Source organism: Pteronotus mesoamericanus, unplaced genomic scaffold, assembly GCF_021234165.1.
Source record: "Pteronotus mesoamericanus isolate MK-2021 breed Mesoamerican mustached bat unplaced genomic scaffold, CSHL_Meso_final contig_105, whole genome shotgun sequence".
NCBI classification, from domain to species: domain Eukaryota; kingdom Metazoa; phylum Chordata; class Mammalia; order Chiroptera; family Mormoopidae; genus Pteronotus; species Pteronotus mesoamericanus.
The window spans coordinates 3389770-3409434 of NW_026555006.1; the positions used below are offsets into that span (position 1 = coordinate 3389770).

At 47.8% G+C, this 19665-nt stretch overlaps 1 protein-coding gene and 1 non-coding gene across 2 annotated transcripts in view; both read right to left on the reverse strand.

Annotated features, from left to right (window-relative positions):
- The window catches only part of TTC39A (tetratricopeptide repeat domain 39A), a 40776-nt gene extending 27597 nt beyond the window's left edge, over positions 1 to 13179 (reverse strand). The window contains exons 1-2 of the mRNA XM_054572883.1: positions 13031 to 13179; positions 1812 to 1916 (exon numbers count right to left, since the gene is read on the reverse strand). Coding sequence (XP_054428858.1) covers positions 1812 to 1916; positions 13031 to 13068 — 143 coding nt within the window. The 5' untranslated portion in view covers positions 13069 to 13179. The remainder of the gene's footprint in view (positions 1 to 1811; positions 1917 to 13030) is intronic.
- LOC129071497 (U1 spliceosomal RNA) lies at positions 7600 to 7763 on the reverse strand. Its single transcript, XR_008529263.1, has one exon. It is a non-coding gene; the product is annotated as a U1 spliceosomal RNA (small nuclear RNA).
- Positions 13180 to 19665: the final 6486 nt, after the last annotated feature.

Consider the following 19665-nt stretch of genomic DNA (forward strand, 5'->3'; position numbering starts at 1 on the left):
CAGAGAACAATGAGGAGTACTAGGAAATTAATCATATATGGTAATTACAAGAATAAAGAAAAGTCAGTAGACAGATTTAACGGTAAGATTGAGGAAATCTCCCAGAAATTAAGAAAAAGAAAAAGATAAAGATAAAGAATTTTGAATTGGGGGCAGGGAGAAATAAGAGTCTTAGAAGAGGACTGAATGATCCAGGAAGTCTAATATCTGACTTAAAAGAAGTTTAGGAAGGGGAAAGAGAACATGGAGGGATCATACAAGAGAATTTCCTAGAACTGAAACACAGAGTCTCAAATCAAATGTACCAAATAAAAAAGACCTACAGCCCTGGCTGGTGTGGCTCAGTGGACTGAGTGCCAGCCTGCAAACTGAAATTTTGCTGTTTGATTCCCAGTCACAGCACATGTCTGGGGCCACGTCCCCAGTTAGGGGCGTTCGAAAGGCAACCAATCGATGTATCTGTCACATGTTGATGTTTTTCTCCCTCTCTTTCTCCCTCCTTTCCCTTCTCTCTAAAAATAAATAAATAATTTATTTTTTTTAAAAAAAGAGCCTACATTCCATCATGTCATAGTGAAGTTTCCAAGTTGCGGAAATAAAAGCGAAGAGCCTAAGCTTTCCTGGAGAGGGAACAAAGGTCAGATGCAAAGTGAGAATTAGGGTTCTCATGGCTAGTAAGGGCTAGAAAACAAGGCACAATACCTTCAAAATCCTGATGAGGAAAAATTATATTCCTGCAACAGTTTCTTAGTAACAATTTCTCGAGGACCTGTTCTGGTAAAATGAGGGAAGATACAAGAGAGAAAAAGCCAGGATCAAGCAGAGGGGGTCCGGGGGACAGCTGGGAGGGGGCCAACAGACACGTCTGTCCTCCAGGGGACAGGTTTCCATGAAAAGCGGGGAACTGAGTGCTTACCTGACATGTCTGAGCATTTAGGGGAAAAAGTCAAAATAGTATGATCTGATGGAGTGGTTAGAAAGAGTTCAAGAAAGATGTATAGTAAACTAGGCTAATGAAACAAATGAAACAATTATTAACTCTGGAAAGGAAATGTAGTCTTACAATGTATGACTTGTCTCTGTGGTGAGCATTAACTACATAGTTATAATAATGTTAACATTTATTGTTGATCCAGCCAAATATTGTGATATAGTGATAAGAGGGAGATGAGGGAAAGGAGATGGGGCAGAGGTACTGGAAAGTTAACTTCTTGTTTACCAATAGATAATGTTTAAAAGTAAAGAGTAACAAAAGAGTGAATTTTATGGTACTTGAATTTTATGTCAATTTCAGTTTCTGAAAAACTGCAAAAAGTAAGTAAAAAAAGAGCAGTATAAACATGTTTTTTAGAAATAAGGCTGTAAACCCTAGAAGAATTAGCTAAATGACTGTCATTATTACCCTAAAAGGCTTGAGTAAAAGCAACTCCATAGTCTTTAGCACTTGGGGGAAAAAAAATAAAGAAAAGGGGCTGTGTTAACTGATGGGGGAGAAACCCCTGGTGGGTTCAGTGGGAAGAAGAAATCCAAGTAGAAGAAGCCAGAAGATCTAAGAGGAAGGAAGTCACAGTGACCTTGGGGAGGGCCTGGCCACTCACAGCTGTGGAATGGGGAACCTGAGCCATGTTTATGGGATTCTCAGGGGTCACTGTGACCCGGAAGGCTGAAGGCACTCAGTTACTGGGCATCCACTCACAGATGACCTCTGGTTCTCCATGACCCACCAACCCCCATCCCTACACTCGCACATGGGCTCACACAAACACACGCACACGTACACCTCCTACCCCCAACCTGGGCTTAAGACTCACCTGGGCTTGAGGTAGCTGAGTGCTTCTGAGAACTGGTTGGTGAGGAAGAGGTCCAGGGCGGTCATGCACTGGTCCAGGGCCTCGTGGAGGCCGCTCACAGCAGTCCTGAGGAGAGAGACGCGGGGGTGTGATCCCGGGGACTTCTACCACGCTCTTGGCCGGGACAGCCTCTCAGGGCCCATCTGGCTCCCTGGTGGGCCTTGGACGCCTGTCGCCAGCTCCTCCAGGCTGCCCGTTGGGACACAAGGACAATTTGGACCCACTTCTAAATGTTCCTAAAGGCGGGAGGAGGGCAGAATGGGCTAACCTCTGAGATCTTATGGAGAGGGTTGAGGAGGGCTGAGCATAGGGAGGCAAGGAAGACTCAGAAACGTTATCTTACCTCTCACAAGAGTAAAGGGAATCTTTGTGGCCCTTCTGACCCATTGGGCTTTCCCACCCCCGCCCCGGGGGGCACAGCCCACCCGCTTAATTCCTCTCAGTCCTTTCCTTTCTCCTTCCCTAGGCCCTCTCCTGCCCCCTCAGGCTGCGCTCTAGAATCCCAGAGACGCTGTCACAATGGGCTGCAGTGGGCAGCGGGCCTATGGGAGCTGCCCAGGGCCTTTTACGCTCAAGGCTCAACTTCCCAACAGCACCTCCGATATTTTCCAGTCCTTCTGCTTCTCTATAGCTCTTACCACCTTCTGACATATAGTTTTTCCTTATTTTTGTGGATATTTTGTGTTTATAGTCTATCTCTCTCCGCTAAAATATATGCTTCCTGAGGGCAGGATTCTTTGTTTCATTTCCTGCCCTAGCCCCAGCATCTAGTATCTGGTACAAAATGAGTTTTTGATAAGTGCCTGTTAAGCGAGTGAATGAATGAATGAATGAATGAATGACAAGTCTAAGGCTAAGAGAGCAAACCTCTGATCTTTCTGGGTCTCAGCTTCCCCAGTTGAAAATGAGAGAATAAACAAGAAGATTCCAAAGTCCTCTCTGGTGATTTTGAGAATGTCTCTTCTCAAGAGGTCTCTTTAGAGTGAGAGAAGCTTTCAAAACGGGCCTTGATCTTGCTGCAAGGAGATCCTTTTCCCCGGAAGTTAGGACGAAGTCCCTCCTCCACCAGGTAAACTCCTACACACACCTTCAGGCCCAGCTCTAATGTCTCCCCTGTGATGCATCAGCAGATCTTCTCAGGCAAACTGAAACTTGTCTCATTTAAAAGTGAGCTCTTGTCTGTTCTCTCCAATCTGTTCTCTCTGCTCTCCCCAAGTTTTTAATAAATGACACCCCTCTAACTAGCGCCTCAAGCCCAGAATTTCATAGTCATCTTCGACACATTGCTCTGCCTGGCCGCCGTCATTGGCTGCATCACTGAGCCCTGCCAGTTCTCCCTCCCGAACATCTCTTCCAGCGCCCCGCGCCCTCCAGTGCAGGCATGTTTAGCCTGGCCTCATGGAAGACGCCCTTTCCACTCCCAACTCCTCCTGGCCCTTCTCTCTCTCGGATAGACCATTTTAGTCTTTATTTCATGTCTCTTCCCTCTCTGCTTTGCTACCTCTTTGACTTTCTCAGTTAGAGTCTGAGTAATTTAGATCCTCCACTTCATTAATTCTCTTCATTCCAATAGTTATATTTTTCATCTCCAGAAACTCTACTTTGTTCTTTTTCAAATCTGCTTGGCCATTTTGGGCAGTATAGTCTTCTCTGCTTATTGTTGAAAGTCCATCTTTGATTTTTTTTTTTTTACACACTTAAAACACAATTCTTTATATTCTATATATCATAATTCTAGCATCTCAGACTCTCAGAGAAACTAATTCAGCTATTTCTTGCATTCAGTGCCTATCGCTCACAGCAACTTGTTTCCTTGCATGTTTTGTAGTTTTACCATGAGCTCCTATTTGATGGATCCCCTTGGGATGAGACCCTGTTCCTCCCAGGAGGATGTTCATTCACTGCACCAGGTTCTCTGGGGCACTACCACCGAAACCACGCTAGTTACTTTTTTAGTTTAGCATTTTCAGCATGACAAATATAGTGTTGTACTGAAACCCAAAATTTGTGTGAGGGCAATATAATTTTCTTCGGAACCCTTCCGCCCCCACCAGAACTGCTGTTTCCCATTGCAGATAGGTGAATATTTTGTTCTGGCCAATGCCCCTATTTGATGAAGACCTTTGAAAGTCCCAATTCATGTGGTGGGGGCAGGGAGGCTACATTCCAGCTCCTCACATTGTGGCTGCAGGCCCAGGACCTTATTGCCCATCCCTTGAGTGGCTGTTAAAACTCAAGGTTCTATGTTTCTGCAACTTGTAAATACCCTCAGGTTGCTGTGGCTACATCTCATTTACCAGCCTAATATCCACTCTCTCTTTACTCCTGGCTTAGGAGTTCTGTTACTTCTGTGCAATCTCAGGAATGTATTTCAAAGGATATTTGTTTTAACTTATCCAGCCTCTAGGTAGGTTGTTTTGTTTTGTTTTGTTTTGTTTTTAAAAAAGGAGAATGTTAGGGCCCTGGCTGGTGTGGCTCACTGGATTGAGTGCCAGCCTGTGAACTGAAAGGTTTCCAGTTCGATTCCCTGTCAGGGAACACACCTGGGTTGTGGGCCAGGTCCCCAGTTGGGCGTGTATAAAAGGCAACTGATTGATAGTTCTCTCACATGTATGATGTTTTTCTCCCTTTCTTTCTCACTCCCTTCCCCTCTCTCTGAAAATAAATAAAATCTTTTTTTTTTTAAAGGAGAATGTTAGAAGTGTTATTCCCTCTAATCTGTCCCTCTCATAATAGCCAAAGTATTTTTGTTTTTTTTTTTAATCCAAATATAACCATGTCACACTTTTGGACTTGCATGCCTTCATTGTCTTCTCCCTACTCTTAGGGTAAAGACCAAATCCCTTCCCATGGCCAAAAAGGCCCCACTGGAAGCAGCCCTGTCCCTCTCTCCATGAGGCGGGGACAGTGTCTTCCTTTGTGCCGAGCGATGAGCCTGGTGTTCAGTCCACCCACCTCAGCTGGATGAGTCGATGAAGAGGCAGTGAGCACTTACGGCCCCAGGGGTTTAACTGGCATTCTTTCCTTGAGCCCTCACTAAGCCCGTGAAGTGGGTTATTACCCCCACTGCCGATGAGGAGACTGAGGCACAGAGGAGAGGTGACTTGGCCAAGGTCACATGCCCAAGCATGGGTTCTAAACTCAAGTTTCTGCCTGAGCCAGTGCCCACCAGCTCAGCCCCAAGGTCAAGTCCATTGTCCTGGCTTGAGTCCATCTCTATACAATTCCAGAGCCAAGAACCTGCTTCCCATGTCTGCGCAACACCCCTCCACCACCACCACCAGCTTCTCCCCCCTCCATGGAAAAGGTTCTACCTGTTGGGACAACCTGGAAAGGAGGCACAGACAGATGGCCACACAACACAGAGGCACATATTGCCTCCCCTGGCAGCCCCAGCACCTCTTCTACTTAACTCTAGTGAGGTGGGTCTGAGATGACCTCTCCCTCCTTCCCTTCCCAAAATACCTCTAAATCTCCAGCTCCAGGCCAGGCCTAGGGACACAGAGCAGACCCAACCCAGACCTGGGCCTGCTTTTTCAGAGCTCATGGGGAGGACAGATGCAATGGGTGGGGGCAGGAGCGGTGACTGCCAGAGCCCTCAGGGTAACCACCAGGGACTGCGGCGGCCCAGAAGGGAGGGTGGGGCACACAAGGAAGCTTTCCGGGAAAGATGGCACTGAATTGAGGACAAGATGGAGAAAAAAGTCCAAGGAAGGGAAAGAGTGAGAGCAAAGGGTTGGAAGCAGGACACCATAGGGAGGAGGAGCCCAAGCCACGGGGCAGGGCAGGGAGACAGAGGCTCTGGAAGGCCTGCTGGGGGGAGGAGGGGCTGGGGAGCTCAGGAAGCTAAGGACCTTGGGCCCAGTGACTTAATAACAGCATTAACAACCACCCCATCACCACCACAAAATTATCACTTCAAGTTACCTAAATAGATGACTAATTAGTTCACTCAATCCTCCCACCAGCCTGGAAAGGCAGGCAGACTCTTATCTACACTTGAAAGACAAGGAAATGAAGACAGGAATCTATTCTGCTCCTCCCAGCAGCCTGGAAGAAGATAGAAGTGCTTTCTGCAAAAGCCACCTTGCCAAACCTTTCTTCTCTCCTGGCTGACTGAGGTCCCCACGTGTCCACAGGCTATCTCTGTTACTTCAAGGTCTTTCTGCTCCAAACCACCAGGCCAATAAATTCTTGAGCTCCCAAGTGGGGATGGTGGCTTCTCCACTGGGCCTTGGGGAAGCAGAGGATCGGAGGGGGCACTGAGCCGGTTGGAACGTGAAGCTGGATGTCCACCGATGCCAGGAGCTTGGCACAGTAGGGGAGACTTGAGGCCAAGGTGAGAGGGGAGCTCAGGCAGCCTGGAGACACCCCACCCTCTCCTTCCCTCCCGCCTCCCTTCTTTAATCTTCTGGGAAGCTGCCGCCTCAGCTAATGCCTGATGGGCATGCCTGGGTAGAGCTGGGACCCTCAGTCCCTACTGGGGACAGAAAACTCCCCTTCCCTGACCCCAGTCAGGAAGAGGTGGGTGTGGGACACTGGAGAAAGGGCAAAGACATCATTCAGGGAGCATACGGGATCCAAGCTGGCTTTTTACTCCCTGCTTCCCCATTCAGGGGGAACTTTGGCTCAGAGGGCAAGACAGCATGTCTACAGGGACCTTATCGCTTCCAAAGTGACCTTTCTAAATTGCAAATATGATTGTGAATCTACTTCCAAAGAATCCCCCTTAGCTCTGCATAAAGAAAGTATCATGTGGCATGGAGTGAGGTGTCATGGCCTAGTGCAGCGTGGCCTTCAAGAGTTTTGAAAGCAGACAACCCTGGACTCAAGCTGCAGCTCAGCAAGTACTTGCTGAAGAAACCTGGCAAGGTGCTTTAAACTCCATGAGCCTCAGTTTTCCTGTCAGTGAAACGGGAGGTAGGAGCCCTACCTCACAGGGCTGCTGTGAAGAACAGCACAACAAGAAGTACTCAGGAAATGTGATTGTTATTTTTTCTAAGATTATGTATTTCCATCATTTCTCTTATTGAGCACCTCTACTTTTATCATGAAACCAGATAACTTTAAAAGATTAAGTATATATCTCTTAAGATCCTGTGATTCTACTCCTATGGGGAAATGTAAAAGGACACGCATGTGTGTGCAAAGGACAATCATATGAAAATATTCATTGTTTAAAGAGTAAGACACTGGGAACCACCTCACTAATTATCAAGGAGGCTGGATAAATAAGCAAATGGGGTCACATCGAGTGGTGTATCATACATCGAGGCAAGTAGGAACCAGAGCCACAAGGATCTAAAAAGCTACATTTCAGTAACCTGAAGCTGAGTGAGAAAAAGCAAGCTGCAGAACGATTCATATTGTGTGAATCCATTTGTATAAAATTTTTAAAGTAACAACTACATATTTTTTTACACTTACACACTCAGCAAAAGAATAAAAACACGTAAAAAAATGAAAAAACCAAAATTCAGAATGGCATTATGTCTGTAAAGGTAAGTGGGAAAGAGGTCCACCAGAGGCTTCAACAGTCTCCGCCACGGTCTCTTAAAAAAAAAAAAAAGGCTATGAAATGGGGCACAATGTTAACTATCTGGAAAGGCTGGGTGGCAAGGGCATGGAGTTTCCTTTACTATTTGCTATGTTTTTCTGAAGCTTAAAATATTTCTTTCCTTTTTTCTTTTCTTTTCTTTTCTTTTCTTTCTTTCCTTTTTTTTTTTTTTTTTTTTTTTTTTTTTTTGGTCAGGGGAGAGTGCAAACACAGTCCCCCACTATCACAAATTATGCAGTCGAGTTTCTCACACTTGGGGAAATCACAGGGGTCAGCACATCCAGAGAGCAATGGATAAGCCTCACCCTAGGAAAGCCACCTTCGTGATCATGCTATCTCCCCTGCCATGTAAGTATATATGTCATGATTTTTTAAAGTATATTTTATTGATTATGCTATTATAGTTGTCCCATTTTTTTCCTCCCCTTTATCCCTCTCTGCCCAGTACCCCCATTCCCTCCTGCATCCCCCCACCTTAGTTCATGTCCTTGGGTTGTACATATAATTCCTTTGGCTTCTCCATTTCCTATGCTATTCTTAACCTCTTCCTATCTATTTTGTACCTACTATTTATGCTGCTTATTCCCTGTACCTTTTCCCCATTCTCACTCTTCTCCCTCCACACTGATAGCCGTCCATGTGATCTCCACTTCTGTCATTCTGTTCCTGTTTTCATTGTTTGCTTAATTTGTTTTGGGTTTTTTAGGTTCAGTTGTTGATAGTCGTGAGTTTGTTGTCATTTTACTTACCATAACTTTGATTTTCTTTTTCTTAGATAAGTCCCTTTAACATTTCATATAATAAGGGCTTGGTGATAATATGAGTTCCTTTAACTTTACCTTATCTGGGAAGCACTTTATCTATTTATATAAAGCTAAATGATAGCTTTGCTGGATAGAGTAATCTTGAATGTATGTCCTTGCTTTTCATGACTTTGAATTCTTCTTTCCAGCACCTTCTTGCCTACAAGGTTTCTTTTAAGAAATCAGCTGATAGTCTTATGGGAACTCCTTTGTAGGTAACTCTCTTCTCTTGCTGCTTTTAAGATTCTCTCTTTATCTCTAATGTTGGGTAATTTAATTATGACATGTCTTGGTGTGTTCCTTTTTGGGCCCAATTTGTTTGGGACTCTCTGAGATTCCTGGACTTGTATGTCTATTTCCTTTGCCAGATTGGGGAAGTTTTCCTTCATTATTTTTTCAAATAAGTTTTCAATTTCTTGCTCTTCCTCTTCTCCTTCTGGCACCCCTATGATTCAGATGGTGGTACATTTAAAGTTGTCCCAGAGGTTCCTAAGCCTCTCCTCATTTTTTTTGAATTCTTGTTTCTTCATTCTGTTCCAGCTGAATGTTTATTTCTTCCTTGTGTTCCAAATCATTGATTTGAGTCCCAGTTTCCTTCCCTGCACTGTTGAGTCCCTGTATATTTTTATTTCAGTTTGTATAGCCTTCTCTCTTCCTTTATTTTGCAGCCATACTCAACCATTTCTGTGAGCATCCTGATTACCAGTGTTTTTGAACTCTGCATCTGATAGGTTGGCTATCTCCTCCTTGCTTATTTCTTTTTCTGGAGTTTTGATCTGTTCTTTCATCTGGCCATATTTCTTTGTCTTGGTGTACCTGTTACATTGCAAGGGGTGAAACCTTAGGTATTCACCAGGACAGGGCAACCCACTTCGCTGCATGTGGCGCTGTATGTAGGGGAGGGGTCAGACAGGGAACAATGCCAGTTGCTTGGCTCTCATCCCACTTTCAGTCACTTCCTCTGCTTCCCACAAGTGAATTGTGTATTTTTTGTTGCTTCCCTGATGCTGATTCCTGGGTGAGTGGGCTTGTATATATTCTAGGACCCCATGGGCCCCTCCAACACTCTCCTGTGAAACTGGCAGTTTTTCCCACAGCCATAACCCCCACAGATTTTTACAACCAGAGGTTTTGAGGCTTTATTTTCCCAGCTCTGGAATCCTGGGTTGCAGGGTCTGTCTCCCTCCCCAGTTGTTCCTCCCAGTTTATCCACATGCAAATGTGGGACCACCCAGTCCACCAGCTGCCACCTCACCACACGTCCTCTCTGCCCCATCTGCCCATCTCTACCCTTCCTACCAGTCTTGATGAATGTTTCTTCTTTAACTCTTTGGCTGTCATCTTTCCATACAGCTCAATTTTCTGGCAGTTCTGGCTGTTTTTTGTTTTTAAATTGGTTGTTATCCTTTTTTTGGTTGTGTGAGGAAGCAAAGCATATCTACCTATGTCTGCATCTTGGCTGGAAGTTATTATTTCATGATTTTCAAAGTCCGCAGATTGAAAGCTTGATTTGTTCTCCTTTGACCCTCATACACAGGGCCAGGCCCAGAACAGCGTCAGAGGTATTTGTTAAGTTGCTGAATGAGCGTCTATAGTGAAGATGGCACTGCTTTTCCCCCGCTCTGCTCAGACCCCACCAGGATGGCACTGACCAGGGGAAGGGGCACAAGCAGGTGGACCTGTGTGGCCTCAAAGAAAAGTGGGGCCTGGAGGGCATGTGGGGAGGGGGGTTCAGTATGAGGAAGACCCAATGTTAAAAGAGTGAGCCCATTGAACTGGAGGCCTGCAAGGGGCCAGAGGAGTCTGGAGTTGTAGAGAAGGTACAGGCTCTGATGTGAGTGCACAAGAAAGAGAGATGAATGTGGCTTCTAGCCTGGGAGTTCAGAATTCTTTGATAAATGCCCTGTTCCACCTGCCTTCTGATCTGGAAACCACTTTTCTGGACCCAATGGGGTTGTACTCAATCAAGGCTGGGCAGAAGAGACCCAGCCAGGTTCCAAATTTACAAAGACCAGCCCAGGGCAGGAAGGGAGCAGCCAGCCCAGCTCCCCTGTATTTTCCAAAGTGTGGACAAGAAGTCTAGGGAGCAATGTACATAAGGGTATATATATTCTTTTGAATTAGTGTTTCAGGTTTCTTCGGATATATTCCCATAAGACAGTTCCATTTTTAATTTTTTGAGGTATTGCCACATTGCTTTCCACAGTGGCTATACCAGTCTGCATTCTCACCGACAGAATGCAAAAGCATTCTTTTTTCTTGCCACATCCTTGCCAGCACTTGTTGTTTGCTGATTTATTGATGATAGCCATTCTGACAGGTGTGAGGTGATATCTCGTTGTGGTTTTAATTTGCATTTCTCTGTTGATTAGGGACATTGAGCATCTTTTCATATCTCTATTGGCCATCTGTATGTCCTTTTTGGAGAAGTGAAATTGTATGGTCTTTGTCTTTCACTATTTGTCAATTTCTATTCAGATTCTTTACCCATTTTTCGATTGGATTATTTATCTTTTTGGTGTTGAGTTATATGAGTTTTTAATAAATTTTAGATATTAACCCTTTATCTGATATATCATCAGCAAATGTGTTCTCTCATTCAGTGAATTGTCTCTTATCATTTTGTTGATGGTTTCCTTTGCTGTGCAAAAGCTTTTTAGTTTGATGTGGTACTATTTGTTTTTCTTTTTTTCTTTTGTTTCTCTTGCCTGAGGAGATATATACTACAAAATATTGCTACAAGAAACATCTGAGATTTTACTGGCTATGTTTTTTTCTAGGATTTTTATGGTTTCAAATTAACATTTAAGTCTTTAATCCATTTTCAGTTTTATTTTTGTGTATAGTGTAAAAAACATGGTCTAGTTTCTTTCTTTCTTTTTTTTTTTCAGATATCTGTCCGATTTTCCTAACATCATTTGTTGAGTAGACTATTTTTACCCCATTGTATATTCTTGCCTCCTCTGTCAAGTATTAATTGACTATAAAGGTGTAGGTTTATTTCTGGGATCTCTATTCCACTCCATTGATCTACATGTCTGTTTTTATGCCAGTACCATGTTGTTTTGATTACTATGGCCTTGTAGTATAGTTTGATACCAGGCAGCGTGATTCCTCCAAGATTGTTATGGTTATTTGAAGTCTTTGGTGTTTCCATGTAAATTTTTGGTATATTTGTTCTAGTTCTGTGAAATATGCCATTGGTTTCTTGATAGAAATTACACTGAAATTATAAATTGCTTTGGGTAGTGTAGTCCTAGAAAGTATTATGCTAAATGAAATAAGCTAGTCAGTGAAAGACAAAGACCATACAATTTCACTAATACGTGGAATCTAATGAACAAAATAAACTAACAAACAAAATAGAAACAGACTCACAGATAGAGAACAGACTGACAGCTGTCAGAGGGGAGGGGCTTGGGGGAACTGGGTGAAAAGGGTGAAGGAATTAAGAAAAAAAAACCCCAAAAACCTCATAGACAACAAACAGTATGGTGATTACCAGAGGCAAAGTGGGGTGCAGGGAGATAAGAGAGGGTAAAGGGGGGATAAATGGTGATGGAAGGTGACTTAACTTGGGGTGGTGAACACACAATACAATAAACAGGTAATGTATTATAGAATTTACACCTGAAAACTATATAGTTTCATTAACCAACACCACCCCAATAATTTCAAAAATGAAAGAAAGGCAGGAAGGGAACGAGGGAAGGTGGGAGAAAGGAAGGAAGGGAAAAAAGAAAGAGAAAGAAGTCTAGGGACGATAAAGGACTTGACCGAATTCATACAACGAAAATCGCCAAGACTCACCAGTCAACCCTCCCACAGTCCCGAGGGCCCCCCGGCCACCCCACTCCCAGGTCCTCAGCAAGGAACACACACACACAGGCCCTGGTCAGGATTCCAGCTGCCAGCTGGCACCGGCCCTGTCACCTCCCTGTTAGTGTGTTAGCCCTGAGGTCCTTGGCAAATATTGTCCTTGGTGGTGAGGCCCCAGGCAGGGTGGCGCCCCTCCCAGCTCACCTGGGCCGGTTCTCCACCCAGCAACCTGCCAGCAGTCCAGGCTCCCAGCAGCGGGCCCCTCACCACTAGGGCCTAGGAAATGCTGAACTGCTTCTTATCTCCCAGCAGTTAGTAGCTGCCACTGCTCCGAGGGCAGAGTAGAGGTCCTACAGGGTTTCTCAGTGGGGTGGGCGAAGAGCCACAACGAAAGTGACAACACCCACCGTTACTACTCTGGTTCCTGCTGCACCCAATGGGCTTGGCTGGTTCATTTCTTAGCCTTTTAACTCCTCCAAATATCCCTGAAGACGAGGTAGCGTGCCCTGCGGATGGGGGCTCTCGCATCCATCGAGCTGGGTTCGAACCCCAGACTCACCTCTCGCCTCTTGGGTAACCTAAAACAAGTTACTTAAGAGCTGTGCCTCAGTTTCCTCCTCTGTAATGGAGATGATAATGAGTCCACCCACAGGTGTAAAGGCCACTAGGAGAGGAAGGAGGCTTTGAATGTAGTAATGGCCTGTTACTACGAATGCGAAAGTTGGGACCCAGAGCGGAGTGACGACCCAGGACCGCCCGCGCCTCCAGTCTCCAAGCGCGAGTTTCCGCAGCGCCCTCCCCCTCCTCCCGGCAGCGGCAGCACCAGCACCCACAGGCGGACGGAGCGGGGGAGCGCGGCGCCGCCTGGCAGGGGCTGGAAGCCGCAGTGCGGGCCGCGGGGCAGGTGGCGCGGGGGAGGCCGGCCCGGGGCCCGCCGCACGCCCCGGGCCCCGGGCCCAGGTCGGCCCGCGCCCCGCAAGACATCCCCGCCGCGCACTTACCCGGCGGGCGGGGCGCTCGGGGCGCCGGCCGTGGTCATCGCGGAGGAGGGCAGGCAGCGTGCCCCCGCCGGACGCCAGCTGCGGCCCAGGTGCTGCCGCCGGAACCCCAGCCGGGCGCTGTGCCGCGGAGCCACGGACGCGGCGGCCAGGGAGGGGCGCGCCGAGGGCGGGGAAGGCGTCGGGGCCGGGCGGGCCCGGCCTCGGGCTGCCCACCGGCGCAGTGGGGCCGTGGCCGCGACACGCCTGCATATTGCACCCCCACCCCCGCACCCCCAATCCCCGCGCCCCCGGTTCGGACAGGTGAGAGCCCCGGGCGCGCATGGCCCATGTCTGGGTACCTTCTGTGCGCAGCCCCCAGAGACTGAGAGTTCGCTCCTTCCTTACACAGCCCCACCTATTTGGAGCCAGAAAGTTCTCCTAGACTTGCCACTCTCCCCTCCTCCACAGCTCCCGCCTCGCAGAGCTGGGGCCTGAGCCCTTCACCATCCCACTGCATTCATTGGCGCAGGGCACTCATGCAGAGAGAAAGTCCTGGCCTCCAGAATCAGGCTTGGATTTTAAGCCCACCCACATGCCCACTGGTGACTGTATATGAGGACACAAGAAGATAGAAAATAATGCGGTTTAACACTCTGTACTAGCCAACAGGTCACACTTGCCTTCTCAAATAATCCCCCTAATTGCCATTTTACAGATGGGGAAACTGAGGCACAGCGTTGATGTGACTAGCTCAAGGCCACTCACCTAATAAATGGCAAGTTGTGATTAGAACCAGCCCTCCGGACTACAAAGGTCAGGTTCTTGCCTCTTGCCCCCTTGGCTCCTCCCCTGAATCCCCAGTGCCTGTGTGGGGGTCACCTATAACCCTCCTCAGATGCTCACTGTGTGCCCAGCTCTGAGTTATGTGTCTAGGGCCAGGGCTGAAGCCCACCTGGTCTCCTGGCAGAAAGAACTGCAGGCCCATGAGGAGTTAACCAGCCACCAACCCCAGGCCCCAGATGCTCTTAACTATGACTCATCAGACCACGTGGCTGCCATTAGAGCTGTCCCTTCGCTCAGGCTGGGGACAGAAGGAGGAGGGACTCTAGCACCGGTGGATCAGCCCTGAGCTCTAGGATGTCAGAAGAGGAAAAGGAGGAGCTTGCAGAAGCAGCTGTGGTGGGGAGAGGGCTTGGACTAGGTCCAGGGAGAGCCAGGCAGATAGGGTCTGGTGGCAGAGGGGAGAGTTTCAGGGGAGCGCTGTTTAAATCTGAAGAGGCTATTTGCAAAAGTGGTGAGTTCTTATCCTGCCCAGATGTGAGCAGAGGCTAGATGCTCAGTTGCAAGGTTCCACGCCCCTCTGGGATTCTCAGACACAGGCACGGAAAGATAATTAACTACAAGGAGCAGGCTATGGTGACATTCACCATCGGCTATAGAAATCCAGATAAGGGAAAGTGCTTCATAGGCTGGCAGGGTCTGGGTGGCTTCCTGGAGAAGGTGGGCACAGAGCTGACCCTTGAAGTTTAGATTATTTATATGCAGTGAAGTCATGCAAAGGGTGCACCAGATGGGAGAACAGCGTGGATGAAGGCATGGCGGTGGGCAAAGGCACACTGGTGACAGCTGGAGTTTACCAAACTGGCGAGACGACTGGTGTGTCAACAGGGGCCTGGGCGATGTGGCTGGGGGAGGCGGGGGTGGGGGGGGCCCTATCACATGCCATGCACTTTCAGATCTCTAGGCAATTGCACATGCTGTTCCCTCTGCCTGGAACATACCTTCCTCCCGTGTCACTTATTATTCAATCATTTAACCATGAGTCAATCCAGGAGTTTACAATGGAAAGGTTTCCTCCAGAGCCTTAGGAGGGACCAGGTGAGTGAGAGGTTCTTTATACTACATTAACTTCAAGTTAAGTCTTTACTGTATTCAATTAACATTTACTAAGAATCTGCCATATTCCAAAACTCCTACTTGCCCTGTAGGTTTCTGTTCAGAACCTACCTCTTCCAGGAGGGCCTCCCGCCCTGGCTGGTGCAGAGGCTTCCTGGGCACACGCGGCCCTAATCCCCTCTGACCTACCCTGCTCACCCTGGGCTGACATGGCCTGTGTGTGATGGTGGTGAAGTGAGGTGTGTATGTGACTGTCTCTGCCATCAGACTGGGAGCTTCTGGAGACTCAGGTCTGTCAGTCACGTCTGTGTCAGTGTCTGACGAATCACTAAACACTAATGTTGGGCCCAGCGCTTGACCATTTCCCTCTGACGTAATGATTATAATGATGGACGTTCATCAAAGGCTTATTACGTGTCACACATGTTAAGTGTATAACAAAGAGTATCTCATTCAATGCTCACTTTTAACCACCTCTCTGAGCCTCAGTCACCTCATCAGTAAAACGGAAATAATAACACTGCTCACTACAAAGGGGTATTGTGAGGATCAAGATTCATGTATGTAACACGTGCAGAATCGTGCCGGCATGTGGCACAGTGCTGTGTAGGGACACTGATGAGGGCGGCAGGGGCGGTACGGAGGATGCCATTATTCTCCCCATGTTACAGGTGACAGCTGAGGCTGAGCAAGATGAGCAGCCAAGCTGCCTTTGGAGCTGTAACTCTCCTCACACCAGCACAGTGACAGTGATACTAGAGCCACTCAGCTGGTGAGTCAGAGCATCAGAGTGGCCCACCCCTCAGGAAGGCCCCGCCCCAGCAGTTCCCAGCCCCCAGGAACCCTGGCCCAGTCCCAACCCTGAGGAAGGAGCCTGTAAGTCACCATTATTTCCACCTCCCAACCCAGGTGACACTGCTCAGGTCACCTGCCCATCCCCAACTCGGGCTGACAGCCAGGCCGTAGGGACCAGGAGAGTGTCCTGAGTCCTGGGTCCCATCCTCCCCTGACAGGGGACCTGTCTCCTGGTGCTTTGTGCCTGGGAGATACGAGGCCTGCTTTCCCCCCTCATTTCCTCCCCGACCCACAAGAACAAACCAGTGGGCCCACCGCACTTTTTGATGGCCCCGAGGCCCTCGCAGGGACTGCTTTCACATCTACCATCTCTCGGCTTAAAAAGGCCCTCAATAAACATTTGTTTAGTGAAACCTCCTCAGAATGCTCCAGGAAGCTCTGTAATAACTTTATCTCCCATCCTATAGGAGGCTTGGACCAGGTGGGACTTGGACCCAGGCCTAGTCATAGAAAAAACTCAGGTCTTGACTACTTATCTTGCAGAGAAAGTGTGTGGAAATGGGGGCCCCAGGAATGGGGGTGTGAGCATGTGAAAAGTGATTCCACTGTTGCAGAAAGAGCTTAAGCTGTGCCTCTTCCTCTCTGAACCTCAGCCTCCGCATCTATAAACCTGGGACAAAAATGTCCCAGCCTCTCCGGGATACTGTGAGGCTTGCTGAGCACTATGTGGGTGATGCTTCCCTTTTCTCAGTCCCTTCCTCCAGGGCTTTCCCTGGCATGAAGCGCCCTTATCCCCCACCTCTTTGCCCCCACCCCCGCTGTCTCTACCAGCCCAGAAGCCCCAGAGCCCTCGGACTTCAGAGCCTCCCATTCCAGCAGAACTGGTGACTGTAAAACAGGATTGTCTTCAAGTGAGTGAGTCTCACCCAGCCGTACTTGGTCTCATTAATAATTCACAAGGAAACAGGCTCATCAACAAAGGACTCTTGAAGGCAGCTGTAACAGTCACAGCTCTTAAACATTCCCTGGAGAGGGACCCTTGGGGAGGTCCTAGCCTGCTCCTTGGGCCAGTCACCTCCCACCCCACGGACTTTGCCTCCCACTAGACAGATGCGTGACCTTGCGCATGTTACTGCCCCACTCTGGCCCTTAGTTTCCTTCTTCCTGTTCAGTATAAAGAAGGAAGAATACTGGAGCAGGAGCTCAAGGGCCCTCTCAGCTCGGATGTTCTCCATTCTGGGATCTGAGCTCTTCTACCAAAGTCTGGTCTCCAGGAGCCGCCAAGAGTGGGTTTAAGGAAGGAGCCCCAGTCAGACACAAGGGACCAAGAACAGCTTTGACTGGGAGAAAGGCAGAGCTCTAATGAGGGGTTTCTGGCATTGAGTAGCATCTTGTCAGGGGTTATCGGAACTTGGGCTTCAGAGCCAGGAGGTTCCTGGCCCACCGTGTTTACCTGTGCAGCCACAAGCAGGTCACTCTACTAGCTACAGGCGGGACAAGGAGTGGTTTGCAAGACAGGGCTTATACCCCTGCTCTGACACCCTGGACCAGTGACATCGTCTCTGAAGTGAGAATATTGATCGCACCCACCTCACTGGGTTGTTGCAAGGGTTAAATGAGGTAATACCCATAAAGCACTTGGAAGAGGGCCTTATTATTATTCTTTGAGCTTTAGTTTCCTGACCTACAGAGCAGGGGCAACACGACTGTTGTGAGCATTAAATAAGTAAATGGACTCGAAAAGGCTTTGGAACCATGCTGTCAAGAAAGAGGGATTTCCCCTAAGGTGTATCCAGACCTGGCCAGGACCACAAGGACAGAGCAACACCCTTTGGACACCTATGATATACATTCAGGGCAGATGTGATACATCACACACTGCCGGTGGCAGTAGGAAGTGGCACCCTCTCTCTAAGGGCAACTGGAATTACGGAGAGAAAGCCTTAGAAAGATGACCCAGTAACACCCAGACAGCAAACGTGTCCGACACAAAGATTTATGGTACAAAGGTGTTCATCAGAGTGTTTTCTATAATAAAGACACAGCTGGAAATAACCAAAATGCCCATCAATAAGGAATTAGTTCAATGAATGATAGTACATTTGTAGGGCGAACTACTTGGAGATACTTAAATTGTGTTTATAGATAATTTATTTGCCTGGATTACTGCACTGTCTCCTAATGAGTTTCTCTGCTCCTGCCCCTGTCCCCTTATTGTCCTTTCTCCACACAGCACCAGACCCATTTGGTCAGATCATGTCACTCTTCTGCTCAAAACCAGCGCCCTATGTTTCTTAGTACAAAAGCTAAAGTCTTCACGTGGCCCTGAGGCCCTGCACGACTTGCACTCCACACCTCCCTCTGGCATCACCTCCCTTTTTTCTCTCTCTCATTCAGCAAGCCTGGCCTCCATGCCATTCTCTGGAGAGCCAGCACGCGCCCACCTCAGGGCTTTTGCACGTGCTGTTCCCTCTGCCTGAAATGCTCTTCCCCCAAATACTCACATGAGTACCCTCTTACCTCCTTCAGCTCTCAGCTCAAATGTCACCTTCTCTGTGAGGCCTTCCCTGACCATTCAATTTAAAATAGAACTCTTGCCCTCATACTTTGAATTCTTTTCTCCTGCATTATTTTTTCCAGAGCACTTGATTTCTGACATCCCATATATTTTGCCAATTCATTTATTCTCTGTCTCTCCCCATTAAGTTCTACACTCCACACGGGTGGGGATTTATTTGTTTATTTTTGTTCTCTGTTTTCAGTGCCCAGAACAGTGCCTGGCACACAGGTACTCAGTAAATGTTTGCTACATGAATATGTTTTCTAAGAGGTGGGAAAATACTTTTAAAAAGCAGAATACAAAATTAATACTAAAAACACCCCTCATTGTCCATGCATTTGAGAAAGCGTGAGGAGGCCTCAGTTTCCTCATCCATTAGAATGGGAGACAAGACCGCCCAGTCAGAGTTGTAGTGGATTGAAGGAGACGATGCATGTCAAGTCAGGGTGCCGTCAAGGGCAGATCTGCGTGTTATTACAGATCACCGAGGCAGTGGGGTGGCTGGCGGTGGGGACTTCTAGATGCAGGGGCCCACTCAGGTCTGGGAGAGAAGCTGGGGTTGAGGGCGCAGTGACAAGTGAGGAGAAGGGTTATGGTCTGAGTGCAGTGCTGTGTGCTGAGCCTGTGGCTATGTCATTCATTCCCCTTTGACTGGCCTGTGCTCAGGGGCAGTGCTTGGGGGTGCCCTCCCATCGCCTATGTGTAAAGAAAGTACCTGCCCATCCATTTTCTTGGAAAGACAGCAGAGTCACCTTCAAACCGAGACTCGGATGCTCTATCTGGGGGAGGGTGTTCATGAATTCTTACAGTGAGTAGGCGCTTGCCAGAGCCGACCGTGCCGGGGAGTAAGAGGACAACCTGAGGCTGTGGAAGGGAATAGGCAGGGAGAAACTTCATCCCATGGGAAAAAGTGGGAATCAAAAGGAATGAAGTATCTGCGCAGGTCTACCTGGATAGGGCGCCTGGTGCCCCACCCAGTGTCCTCAATCCTAATGTAATCGTCCTGTTGAGGGACATGGGGCAACACTAGCCCTTTATTGGGTGGAAGAATGATTTTACCTAAAAGGAATAGATTTCTGCATTGCTGTTCACCTGAGAAGGGCTAATCTTAGAAAAGGAAAGCAAAGCTTGGGGATCTTGGGTTATGAGAGAGATTTCCTCCTCTTTGCAGGCAAGATGATGGAAGACATACATTCGGCCCTCCCAGAAGTGGTAGTTCTTCAGGGATGCTCCTTCCAGGATGGCTGAGGGGCTTGGAGAAGAGCCACAGAATCATAAAAATCTTCTATTACTTTTCTCTGCTTCCTAAGGTACCCTTATGAGGCAACAGGGGTTAGTTATCGGAATCCCAGGATCAGAAGCTTCAACATCGTAGAATCTTGGAATTAAAATAGTAAGTCTGGTA